This window comes from Chiloscyllium plagiosum, chromosome 18 (genome assembly GCF_004010195.1).
Source record: "Chiloscyllium plagiosum isolate BGI_BamShark_2017 chromosome 18, ASM401019v2, whole genome shotgun sequence".
In the NCBI taxonomy this organism is placed as follows: Eukaryota; Metazoa; Chordata; class Chondrichthyes; order Orectolobiformes; family Hemiscylliidae; genus Chiloscyllium; species Chiloscyllium plagiosum.
Window position 1 is genome coordinate 19,123,519 of NC_057727.1, and position 13,579 is coordinate 19,137,097.

General features: G+C 40.2%; 1 protein-coding gene across 1 annotated transcript in view; it reads right to left on the bottom strand.

Annotated features, from left to right (window-relative positions):
* stab1 (stabilin 1) overlaps positions 1–13,579 on the bottom strand; it is a 273,869-nt gene that overhangs the window by 211,693 nt on the left and 48,597 nt on the right. The window contains exons 7-10 of the mRNA XM_043707873.1: positions 12,779–12,898; positions 5,345–5,541; positions 4,402–4,532; positions 1,299–1,414 (exon numbers count right to left, since the gene is read on the bottom strand). Coding sequence (XP_043563808.1) covers positions 1,299–1,414; positions 4,402–4,532; positions 5,345–5,541; positions 12,779–12,898 — 564 coding nt within the window. The remainder of the gene's footprint in view (positions 1–1,298; positions 1,415–4,401; positions 4,533–5,344; positions 5,542–12,778; positions 12,899–13,579) is intronic.

Here is a 13,579-nt window from a genome sequence, read left to right on the forward strand (position 1 = left end):
CTCCCCCACTCACCTATTGTAGTCTATGCTACTTTCTCCCCACCCCCACCCTCCTCAAGGTTATCTCTCCTCGCTTCAGGCTCTCTGCCTTTATTCCTGATGAAGGGCTTTTGCCCAAAACATCGATTTCCTTGAATGCTGCCTGAACTGCTGTGCTCTTCCAGCACTACTAATCCAGAATGATGCACCTAACAGTATGGGCAATTTAGCATGGCCATTTCACCTGACCTGCACATCTTTGTGATTGTGGGAGGTAACCGGAGCACCCGGAGGAAACCCACGCAGACACAGGGAGAATGTGCAAGCTCCACGCAGACAGTTGCCCGAGGCTGGAATTGAACCTGGGACCCTGGTGCTGTGAGGCAGCAGTGCTAACACAGTTGCCCGTGTTGGGCTATGGATTTATAGAATCATATGCACGGCAACAGACCCTTCAGTCCAACTCGTCCATGAAGAGCAAGTTTCACCAAACTAAACTAGTCCCATTTCGCCCAAATCCCTCTAAACCTTTCCCATTCATGCACCTATCCAAAAGTTGTAACTGCACCTGAATCTACCATTTCTCAGGTATTTCATTCCACATGCAAAACCACCCTCTTTATGAAAATCTTGCCCCTCAGATCCCTTTGAAATCTTTCCCCTGTCACCTTAAACCTATGCCTTCCAGTTTGGATTTCCTCACCCTAAGGAAAAGACCTTTGCTACTCACCTTATCTATGCCCTTGGTGATTTTATAAAGCTTCAGGTTGAATGGAAGCCTTTAATTTTACTCACAAAGAGAAGGGCCTATGTATAATGGAATATTTATGCGGGGGAGGAAAAAGGAGTTAATTGAGCGGACAGATGTGTTTGCTAAGAGGACATTTCTGTGTGGGTGTGGCTTGAAAGTATTTCCCAAGCAGCACTATAAAGGTGATCTGGTTTCAACATGTTGTGAGATTAGAGGGGGAGAGGCTTAACACTAGTGTTCACCATTATCTAAGCCTCAAAGAGATACGAGTCTATCCAGATCAGTGGATGTACTGAACCAGTACTCAGTAGCAGGAACACAGTTGAAATTTGCACAGATAATGTTGTTTCTCTCTCAGAATTAAGCCACATCCAATACAGCCATTCTCCAAGTTAAATAGTGGCAAGAATGGTGTCTTAAAAAGGAGTTTTCAAATCCAAGCCATCTTCTCACTCCTATTAATTGGTGGTCTTTGTATTGGCCAGTGAAAATCTACAGGGTTCAGAAGAAAGGGCCATGTTATAATAATTCAAACATAAAATAGTTGGAGAAATATTGGAAAATTTACCAAACATCTGAAGTGACACAGTGCTGTACTGGTTGGTGATAAGTTTTTGGATCACCTCCCTTATGGAGCCAATGCATTTACGGCCATCTCCAATCTCATCGGGTTTACAGACACACCTGAACATTAAAAAGAACAGCATAAATGAATCAACCACTGTGATCCAATGAACTTGCATTTATTTTAAACATAGTCTAATATAAAGAAACTTTTGAAAGAGTCTTTTTAATGGAAGTTATGCTCAGCTTATATTTAACAATTTAGTTGCTTCTACTGGAAAAAAAATTGCACGTTGGATTCAGGAAAAACTGATTCAAAGATCTTACCGTTAATGATAGGAAGACAAAAAAATTAAAAGTCACATCTGTTCATAGGAAATAACAAGGAAAAATACTTGCATTCATAAAGCATCTTTCATCACTTCCAAAGCACTTTAGTCAGTGTAACCATTGTTGTAATGTAGGAAACACAGCAGCCAATTTATGCACAGCAAGCTCCAAGAAACTGCAATATGATAATGACCAGATAATATGTTTCTTTGTGATGTTGAGAGGCAAATATTGAACAGGAATAAATCCTCTGTTCTTCAATGAATGGTGTTACGGGTTCTTTTATATACACCTACTGGGTCACACATGGCATTGGATTAACGTTTCAAAAGACAGTGCCTCTAACAGCACAGCACTTCAGCTGTGATCTTTGTGCTCAATCCTAGGAGCGAAAATGAACTTTCCCAACTTTCTGACCCAATGAAGCAAAGCTGTTACTAACTGGATTACAACTGACAGCAAAAGTAGATTTTGAAAATGTTCACCATCGCTTTGGAGATGTCACTAAATGAACTACATAATAGTAAAGTGTCTTTAATGTGACAAAACATCCCAAAACATTTCACAGAGACATTATAGAATTAAATACAACACATAGCCATATGAGAAGATAACAAAACAAATGAACAAAAGCTTAGTCAAAAAGGTCAGATTTTAAGGAGTTTCACAAAAAAGGGAAGCAAAGTAAAGAGGCCAGTGCATTAATATGATGACTGGGGTCTGTATGTCGTCAACAGAAGCGAGCTGAAACCATCCTATTATAAGCTAAAAAAAATTATTACCCACAAAGTAGACAATTGCAGGATTTCATCAGACTCTTTCTTTCTCTCTAAGGTTCTAGCTAAATGGGATCTGAAATCAACTGGCAGCACCAATGCTACAGTAACAAAACAACTATTACTATTGTAGACAGGCTTAGGAGAGAACTCCAGCGATTAGGGCCATTCTAGATCATGTGGTAGTGGAATTAACCTCAGGAAAAGTGTACTCATACCTTCATGAAGCCATGGGAAAAATTAACAGAAAGATTGCAATTAATCATTTCAAACATCTTAGCTGGCCATTCTACATTGAGCTAACTAAGGGTCAGAAAAAGTGAGGACTGCAGCTGCTGGAGATCAGAGTCGAAAAGTGTGGCGTTGGAAAAGCATAGCAGGTAAGTCAGCATCTGAGAAGCAGGAGAGTCAGGTGTGCTTTTCCAGCACCACATTTTTCAACTCTGATCTCCAGCAGCTACAGTCCTCACTTTTCGGCCCTAACTGAGGCTCATATTTTTAAGAAACACAATATAACATTATCCTTCATTAGATGGTGATCAGGGTTCTAAACTCATATCCTTTTGCCTTTACATAGTCCATAATCCCTCTATTCCCTGCCTATGCAAGTATTTGCTAAGATGCCTCTTAAGTATTGTCATTGTTTCTGCTTCTACCACATCCTCTGGCAATGCACTCCAGAAACTTAACATCCGTGAAAAAAGTTGCCTCTCACATGTCCTTTAAACTGTCCCCCTTTTATCTACTGCATCCCCTAGTAATTGAGATTTCTATCCTGCAAAAAGGACTTCAACTACTTATTCTATCCATACCACTCATAATTTACAAATCTCTATTAGGTACCCTCTGTCTCCAACGTTCAAGTGAAAACAATCATGTCCAATCTCTCCTCATAGCTAATACACTGCAAACCAGGCAACATCCTGGTAAACCATTCTGTAGTTTCTCCAAAGCCTTCACATCCTTCTGATAGTGGCAACCAAAACTAAATATAATATTCCAAATATTAAAGTTCTATACAGTAGTAACAATGTTTATGATTAGATTACTTACAGTGTGGAAACAGGCCCTTCAGCCCAACAAGTCCACACCAACGCACAACCCACCCACACCCATTCCCCTAACACTATGCGCAATTTAGCATGGCCAATTCACTTAACCTGCACATTTTTTTGGATTGTGGAGGAAACCGGAGCACCCTGAGGAAACCCAAACAGACACGGGGAGAATGTGCAAACTCCACACAGTCAGTTGCCTGAGGCAGGAATTGAACCCGGGTCTCTGGTGCTGCGAGGCAGCAAGTGCTAACCACTGTGCCACCGTGCTGCCCACATATAATCCATATCCCAATGATGAAGGCAAGCATGCTATTTACCTTCTTGACCATATTATCCATTTGTGTTGTCACTTTCAGGGAACTATGGATCTGTATGCTTAGATCCCTCTGCATGCTTCGAAAGGTTGTGCCATTAACTGTATACTTTCCTCCTGCATTAGATCTTCCAAAATGCATCACCTTGCATGTGTCTGGATTAAATTCCATCTGTCATATCTCTGCCTAAGTTTCCAGCCTAACTTTATCCTGCTGTATTCTCTGGCAATCCTCAGTATCTGCAACTCCCCAATCCATCCACATAAATAACTCATCAGACCACCTGTGATCTCTTCCAAATCATTTATATATATTACAAAAAGTGATACTCCAGCACTGATCCCTCTGGAACATCACTGGTCAGAGGTCTCTCGTCAGAAAAGCACTGCTACTTTCTGTCTTCTATGATCAAGCCACCTCTGTATCCAACTTACCAGTTTACCATGAATTCCATGTGACTTTGTGTATACTGTACACATTACAATTATACCTGTGAATTTATGGTCTCCTCTAGATTTCTTCATTGTATGGAATAAATGAGCAGCACATTTATTTTCCAATGGTGCTATGTGTTTAATGAGATCAACAGCAGAACATCAATATCAAAGAATTTGCTCGCAAACACTTACTCAAAATTTCCTGGTGACACAGTTACACACTTTGCTGTCTTGTTACAGAGTGATGGCTTGCAAACATCTTTCAAGATGCAACTCTGTGAAGAATTTGTGGCGACAAATCCATCCTTGCACTTGCAAGAAGACTTTAAAAAGAAAATAATTTTTTATAGAATTCTTTGTCTGTTATAAAATCACCAGAGGCTTCATATATGTAACTTGAAAACATGCATGGGTCAAACAATTTTCTTTTATTCTTTCCTGCTCTGGCCCATAGCTCTAAAGGTGTAGATTATCCTCCTGTTCAACTACTGAAAATAAGTAACCATTCTGCACATGAAACACATGAAGCTGAGTACTAGAAACAGTTTTGATTGTGGACCTTGCTCACACCAATCTTATTTGTCAAATCTGCTCACAACATATATATTCTTGGTCAGATTACTGATGGTGGGGGTTGGTTAATTCAGTTCCTGGATGGCCTGTTTGCAATGTAAGGTCAGCAGCATGGGTTCAATTCCCACACTGAGTTTATCATTAAGAACTCTCCTTCTCAACCTCTCCCCTTGCCTGAGGCATGGTGACTCTCACTGTATAACACCAGTAATTGTGCATCTCTAAGAGAGCAGCCCTATGGTGTGGTGGGATTGTGGCGACTTTACCTTTATTTCTATTGGACAGCAATCAGGAGTGGAAATGCTGGACGCTTTCTCTCCCAATGAGCTAGATTTGTTGAGGCCAATTGAACTGTTCCCTATTACCCCTGCTTACATTCTCTACAGATCAAATCAGAAAATATCAGTACAAAACCAGAGACTTACTATCAACTATTACCAGGGAACTGAACCAAGCATGTTATACTGAATTACTTTGATTTCAGATCATTTAATAACAAATTTTCGTGAATAAATCGTAAATAATAACATGCAAACTGAATCAAGTATTTTGTTAAATGTACCTTCCCTGGTCCCTCGTACATGCACAATGTAGAATTTTCTGGACAACCACCATTATCTACACTACAAGGATTGATTGGTAAACAAATCTTTCCATTTCCACGATAGTTAAGATGACAGGTACATTTATATTTTCCTTCACCAAGGTGTTCACAGTCTGCATTCTTGTCACAGATGTTTGTAGTACATGGATCTATTGCTAGAATACAGAATGACAAATAAAGGATTTAATTATAAAATACTGAACATAAATTTCTCTGACAAATATGTTATATAGTAACAATCTATAAAAACTGGCACCACCCAAAGAGAATGAAAGAGTTTACATAATAATCCTGTATGTATGAATTAATTATTAACAATCATTTAATTTGTACTGTGCATCATATACTCATTAATATAGATGAAACCGTTGCCAAATGCTTTCTGGTGTGGTACCACCTACGTTCAAAACTATTGGCAACATTTTACATCATTTAACTGGAAGATCAGGTTGCATGCAAGTGTGAACATGGTCTGGTCAGGCCACACTTAAGAAGTAATGCACACTGCTCTGTCTCCATTCTATAAACAAGATGGAGAAGCACTGGCTTGCGTGCAAATGAAAATTATATGTCAAGATGCTACCAGAGCTGACAGCTTACTAATACCAGAAAGTTGAACAAGTTCCAGTTGCCTCTTTTGAAAAGAGAAGACTTACAGATGACCATACAGGGTGGAATTTCCCCTTCCCTACTGTGGTAAGAAAGATGGGAAAATATGGAATTTTAAAAAATCAGGATCTCAACACTGAGCAAGTTTTTACAATTTTCCCCTCAAGCCAAAAATGGTGACCTCAGAATATTACCGTTGAGCAGCGAGTACCATCTGTCCATGCATTTGCATTTCACTAAAGCCCAACTTGCTCCATTTACATGACACTCCCAATTCTTCTCTCTTTCTTCGAGAAACTAGATGGCACAAACTCCGGACATACGAATCAGAGCAGGGATTTGGTGGCTACAGTTCACCAAATACAAATTGCAGCCCTCAGTCAACAGTTTCTTCACAACAAGGCCCCCTGCACGGTCGATCTCACTGCCTGCCCACGCTGGCTGGAGAAAAATGCAATTAACGGGCATTGCAACTTGTTGCATCATGTTTCCGTTTGGTTCAGGTGGACGATCATTGCAGGGTGAAGTAAGTTTTGTGATGGCAATACAAGTAGGTAAATAAGGAATAAACTAGGAACTGATACGTGAAGCCAGTATATTACAGCAGAAGGACCATGGCCACCACCTTCCTTGACCCTTCATCCGTACAAGTTATCATCAGCAAGCACACCCACCTCACCACATTACAATACCTGCTGGTAGACCAATTTACACATTGCAGCCTATTAACACATCACTTCGGAACTCAAGGACACTCATGTCTTGCATGATTCTGCCACATCAGTTTGAGCGAGGGGGCAGATGCATCTCTTGCATCTACAATGGATGCATTCTATGGTTGCTTCCTTAGCACTCACTCACTTTGCACTTACTTAGTGCTAGCCTCTATATACTTCATATTGCAGCCTCACTGACTTCAGTGCTGACTGATGAGCTGACAGCCACTGTGTGACTTAGGTGCCTTTTAGTACACCATCTTCCGTATGCAGTCACAGGCTGACAGCCATTGTGACCCTCGGTACAAAGATGTAGATTGCAAAAACTGGACAATTGCAGAGGCACAGACAGTCGATGTCCCTGCCTGCCTGCGATCCCTCACCGTGAGCTCTCAGACAGTCGATCTCACCACCTGCCTGTGACCCCTCACCATGAGCTCTCAGACAGTTCATCTCCCCACCCGCCTACAATCCCTCACCGTGAACTCTCGGACAGTTCATCTCCCCATCTGCCTGTGATCCCTCACCATGTGCTCTCAGACTATCGATCTCCCCATCTGCCTGTGATCCCTCACCCTATGGTCTCAGACTATCGATCTCCCCATCTGGCTGCGATCCCTCACAGAGTGCTCTCAGACAGTCAATCTCACCACCCGCCTGCAATCCCTCACCATGCACTCTCAGACTATCGATCTCCCCATCTGCCTATGATCCCTCACCATGTGCTCTCAGACAATGGATCTTGCCAAGTGCCTGCGATCCCGCTTGTGTGCTCTCAGTAGATCTCACTGCTTGCATGGGATCCCTCAACTGTGTGCTCTCAGTCGATCACCTTGTCTGCCTGCGATCCCTCACCATGTGCTTTCAGACAGTCGATCTCCCCGCCTGCCTGTGATCCCTCACCCGGTGCTTTCAGTCAATCTCCCCACCTGCCTGTAATCCCTCACCATGTGCTCTCAAGCCGTGGATCTCCCCGCCTGCCTGCAATCCCTCACTGTGTACTTTCAGACAGGCTATCTCCCTGTCTGCCTGTGATCCCTCACTGTGCGTTCTCAGACAGTCGATCTCCCCACCTGCCTGTGATCCCTCACTGTGTGCTCTCAGACAGTCGATCTCCCCGCCTGCCTGTGATCCCTCACTGTGTACTCTCAGACAGTCGATCTCCCCACCTGCCTGTGATCCCTCACTGTGTGCTCTCAGACAGTCGATCTCCCCGCCTGCCTGTGATCCCTCACTGTGTGCTCTCAGTCGATCTCCCCGCCTGCCTGTGATCCCTCACTGTGTGCTCTCAGACAGTCGATCTCCCCGCCTGCCCACAGGGACTGGAGAAAAGTGTATGCCTTAACTGGGATTGCAATTTGTTGCATCATGTTTCAGTTTAGTTCAGATGGATGATCATTACATGGTAAGTTTTATGATAGCAATGCAGATAAGTAATAAGAAATAAACTCGGAACTGATACATAAAGCCAGTATATTACAGTACTACAAACATAGGTGGCATGGACATTCAGCTGCTCTGCTAATCTTGCTTCTTTCGCTTTTGTCTTTGGACCTGCAGTTTTTATTGTTCATTTAGCTAATAGGTTGATACAATACAAATAAAAATTACTGGGAATGCTGCCGCATCCCATATTTGATATCCGAACTACATAATCTGACTGGAGTCTCCAAAACAAACCACAAGCACACAGAAGTGAGCTCCTGTACCTCCAGGAGCCAGCAACATCCAGGATGTTCCAGAGGCCAACCTGCAGTATTACTTGTATGATTGAGACATCGCGAACCACAAAATGAAGCAATAATGCTGGGTGATGAACTTGGATTATCTAAAAATAAACCAGCAATGTCCAACTTCCATGTGAAATGGGAAAATGAATTCCTGTTTATAACTGTAACAGAGTTGACCTTATGCGCACCGAAGTATATCAATAAGTGGGGAAGGGAACTTGGAGCAAAATACACAGTGACACACAACATATTCAAGGATAGTTTTCCCTTAAATAGTATGCTCCGGAAAAGGGAAGTTTGCGAGAACTGAAGGCTGCTTCAAAAACTCCTTTTTTTTGAAAATCAGCAGCGAAAGGATTAGGCCTGAACTGAAGCATCATCTTGCTTTGCCATCCTTTAGCTAAACACAAACAATCACTCACAGGTGGTATATTGATTAAAGAGGCATCGACTGTGGCCACTGAATTCAAAGATTTTAATAAACAGGATTAAAAACTAACAGCAATCCACAGCATGTCACTTGGTACTTCCACAATAGCAAGACGAGTGGAATCTTTGGCTAAAGACATCTTTCAGCAACTACTGTAGGACCTGAAGGACTGTGAATAAAGTTCAATGAAATCCATTGACATGAATGACACAGTTCAACTGTTAGGTTATTGTGAACATAATTCAGTAGGATATGGCAACTAAAGATGATCTTCTCACCCTTTTGCCCATAAAGAGAGAAGGGGGGGGGGGAATGAGGATAGCTCCAACTAATTCAAAAAGATACGTGCTTGACAAAAACAATCCAATCAAGAATCCAGTTTCCATCGCAATTGCGGTTGCACCAGCTATGTGGACTTTGTAACATTATCAGTAAGGATTGTAAACTTGATTCAAGTATCAGCCCACCAGCATCTCTTGTTTAAATCCTTATTCATCGAATTTGATTCTGCCTACAGTGAACTAATCTTCCATACTAATGTGAGGTGATTAAGTCCAGGGAAGGTTCTGCAAAGCTTTGTAGATCTGATGCCTGAAACAGTCACTTTTCAGGTGTGAAGTGTACATTGAGTTCTCAGATAATGCGTGGCTGCTCATCTTTACCAATATAACATCAAAACCAATTGAACTGAACTGTGAATTGCAGGAAGGACACTCAGCACATATGATCGGTACTGTGAATGCATTCAAATTGAAACAGGATCTATGGTGCTCCCAAGTGAAAAATTAAATCCTGCAACACGTTCCAAGTCTGAAGGAAATATACCAGAAAACGTCAAAGGCAAATAAAAGCGGTTCCACACAGAAAACATCTGTGCACACCTGAGGAAGTTAGCAGAAGAATTCAACAGGCAATTTCAGAAATCAGTGTGCTGCTACAAATCATTGTGCTGTTGTAAATCAATTTCTTCATGTTGACTTTGGTGAGTTGGTTGTGGCATTTGGTGGGTTGATCTTTAAAATTATAAATGGACTGGAAAGAGCAGAGTGGGGAAAATGACATGTCTACTCATGGCTCATAGTTTCTGATTTGCCCACAATACTCAGATAGTTCCTTATGAATCCACTAGGGAAATGAAGAGAAATGTTTTTACTCAAAGAGTGATTAGAATTTGGAATGCTGTGCCACAAAGTGATTAAAGCAAGTAGTTTAGATGTTTTCAAAAGGAAACTAAACAGGTCTATTGGAAAGATATGCTGAAAAGTTGGACAGATGAAAATAACATGGGAGGAGACTCGTGTGGAGTGGGAACCTTGTCAGAGAATGGCCCGTTTCTGTGATGTATAATCTACGTTAGGATGTGTGTCAAGCAATACACACTTAAAATCAAAATTATTAAAAATACATAAGTAAACAAAAATACTGTAAAACAAATATGTTTGATGATCATGGTATTATACTTTCATATACCAAATAAATGCTTATATTATACGAAAACATTGCTCAAGTTTCGGTTAAGAAGAAATTTGACCCAGCTACAATCTCCCAGATTCACGTTAAATTTATCAAAACATAGAACATAGAGCAGTACAGCACAGTACAGGAACTTCAGCCCTTGATGTTGTGCTGACCTTTTATACTACTCTAAGATCAAACTAAGCTACATACCCTTCATTTTACTATCATCCATGTGCCTATCCAAGAGTTGCTTAAATGCCCCTAATGCATCTATAATGTCTTCTATACGCTTCCTTCAAATCCTTTAATATTTCTCTTCCTTAAATGCTTACCCAATTCTTTCTTAAAAGCTATGTTTGAATCAACTTCAGTAGAATATATTCCAAGTTCTAACAATTTCATGTGAAAGCTTTGTTGCATTCTATCTCCAAGTTTTTAGTATTAATCATTAAATTATGTGCCCTGCTTTGATCCCATGCAATTGAAAAGAAAAGCTTTCATTATTTACACTTTCAAATTCTTTTAAAACTTTGAATACTTTAATTAGGGCCTGCTTTAGCCTTCTTGGCATTTGTAAATGCAGTTTGGGTTTCTGCTTAAACCTCCCATACATCCTCTCACCCACCAACATGTCAACAAATCTGCATAAGGTTAGAATGTGAAAAGTTACTAACTCCATGAAAACTTGAGTTTTAGAAAATCTATTTAATAACACGTTTCTACACTTAGCTTGACTTATTTTCACAAAGAAGAATGTTTGTCTGAGAAATGTTTCCAACATCTGCAGTAATCTGCTTTTCAATGAGTCACCTTATTGGGGAATTAAATCACTTGGAATTAGTAGCATTACATTTACTCAGAAACAGTATTATCTGCAGATCTTTGGTAACTCAGGCACACATTCAGTTTTGAAGCAATATAACTAAATAATAGACTTCTGGCTACTTCAAAGAAGACTCCCACACCTATGTTAACCTAATCTTTTCTTATTCCCTATAGGAAGACTCGTAATTGATACCAGAGTCTTGCCAATAACTTAGCTTTAATTAAAATATAGCATTTCATCACCAGAGTTTTGGCCACACCACAAAGCAAGCGATTTAAATAAATATGGAAGACCATTGAGTATTACTGCACAAAGGCACCCCATGAGTGTTTGCATGATACATTCAGCCTATAATGAAGGGGCAACAATGACTCATGATCAAAATATCTATTTCTTTTCTAACACATGTTTGACTGTGATCTGTGACTGCGACTGTCTTGACACTATTAGGACAGAGGAAATAGTCAAGCTTATGCCAATTCTGAAATATCGCTCAATGTTATTCCCCTATCATTCCCTAATATACATTTTTTTTCTTTTCCAAATCTTTAGCTACTTCCATTTCATGGATTCTGCTTCCAATCTTTTTTACAGATGCTCCCTAGAAAGCATGGTATGGCAACTGCTCTGCCCAGGACCATAAAAAAACTACAGAGAGTTGTAAACACAGCCCAGTCCATCACGAAAACTAGCCTTCCAATCTTTGACACCATCTACACCTCTAGGTGCCTCAGGAAGGCAGCTAACATAATCAAAGACCTCTCCCACCCCAGTTATAATCTCTTGCAGCAGGCAGAATATACAAAGGCTTAAAAACACATACTAACAGATTCAAGAACAGCTTCTTCTGCATAGTTCTTAGACTTCTGAGTGGATCTCTCAAATTGTAAATTTAATGTTGATCTCACTCATTGTGCACCCTGCCCACAGCCATAAGATTGTACTCTTCGTTATGTTCTATCACCTAATGCACTTTATATGGTATGGTGTGCCTGTACTGCATGCAAAACAAATCTTTTCACTGTACCTAGATACAAGTAACAAAAATAAATTAAATCAAATCATTGTTTTGGTTGAGGCCCTTCAGTTCTTTGCAATCTTTCATAAAGAAAAAAATTTCTCCCAACCTTTCCCTTCCATCATTAGTTGATGGTCTTAAATGTCTCTCACTACTAACTTATTACATTGCCTTTTCAGTAAGTTGTTCATTGCATTGTGCATTAATTACTTTTTCTTTTCAAATGGAATGGAGATCTCTAGCCAGGCACCCTGTGAGAACAAATTAAGAGAACAACAGCCTTGCGCCAAGTGTTTTTACAATAGTACACCCATCAAAACAGCAACAAAATACATTGATCGACAATGGAAAGACACAACTGCCAAAAAATGATGAAAACAAATGGAATATGGGAAGAAAGTAGTTGAAAACACATAAATAAGACTCTACCCCAGTTTAATAAATGCACTGCACAAATGAAAAAAAAGCAAGTACTTTGTAAACATTGATGGTAAAGGTTTTAAAAATAAATATCATGAACTGGCGAAAACCCATTATTTTCATTCTCAAATCTTGAGCAAAATTCTCTGCAAACTGTTAAGTGCTGAGAGAGTAAACTTCCTTACCCTTACAGGTCCTTTCAGACTTCAGAAAACCAGGCAGACACTTGCAGGTGAATGTCCCCTTTGTTTCTTCGACACACTGTGTGTTTTTTCCACATTGCAGTGACTTGCAAGCAGAATGCTCTGAGGAAAAGTAACAATTATTCCACCCTTTGTACATTACATTATCACATTCATATTGTAACATGATATGCTGATGATATGAAAATTGAAAGCATTGGAAACAATAAGGAGGATAGTGTAACGTTTCAACAAGACATGGACAAGTTGAAGGAATGGGCAGACAGGTGGCAGAAGAAGTTCAATATGGAGAAATGTAAGACAATTCATTTTGGTAGCAAGAATATGGAAAGAGAACATAAAAGAAAGGACATAATTCTAAAGAAGGTGCAGGAACAGAGGAACCTGAGTGTATATGTACACAAGTCATGGAAGATGGCAGGACAGGTTAAAAGAGTGGATAATATTGCATTCAGTATCCAGCATTTTATTAATAGGGGCCCAAAGTATAAGAGAAAAGTGGTTGCCTTAAACTTGTCTATGACATTGTCCAACCTCACCTAAAGTATTTTTGATTGTTTTGGGTGCCACATTTTCAGAAGAATGTGAAAGTACTGGAGAGAGTGCAGAAAGAATACTCAAGTATGATTCCAGGGATAAGAAACTTCAGTTATGAAGACAGATTGGAAAGATTAAGATTGTTTTCCTTGGCAAAAAGAAGGCTGAGAGAAGATTTGATAAGAGGCGCTCAAAATCATGAAGGGCAAGGACAGAAAAGATAGAGAGATACTGTTCCCACTCATG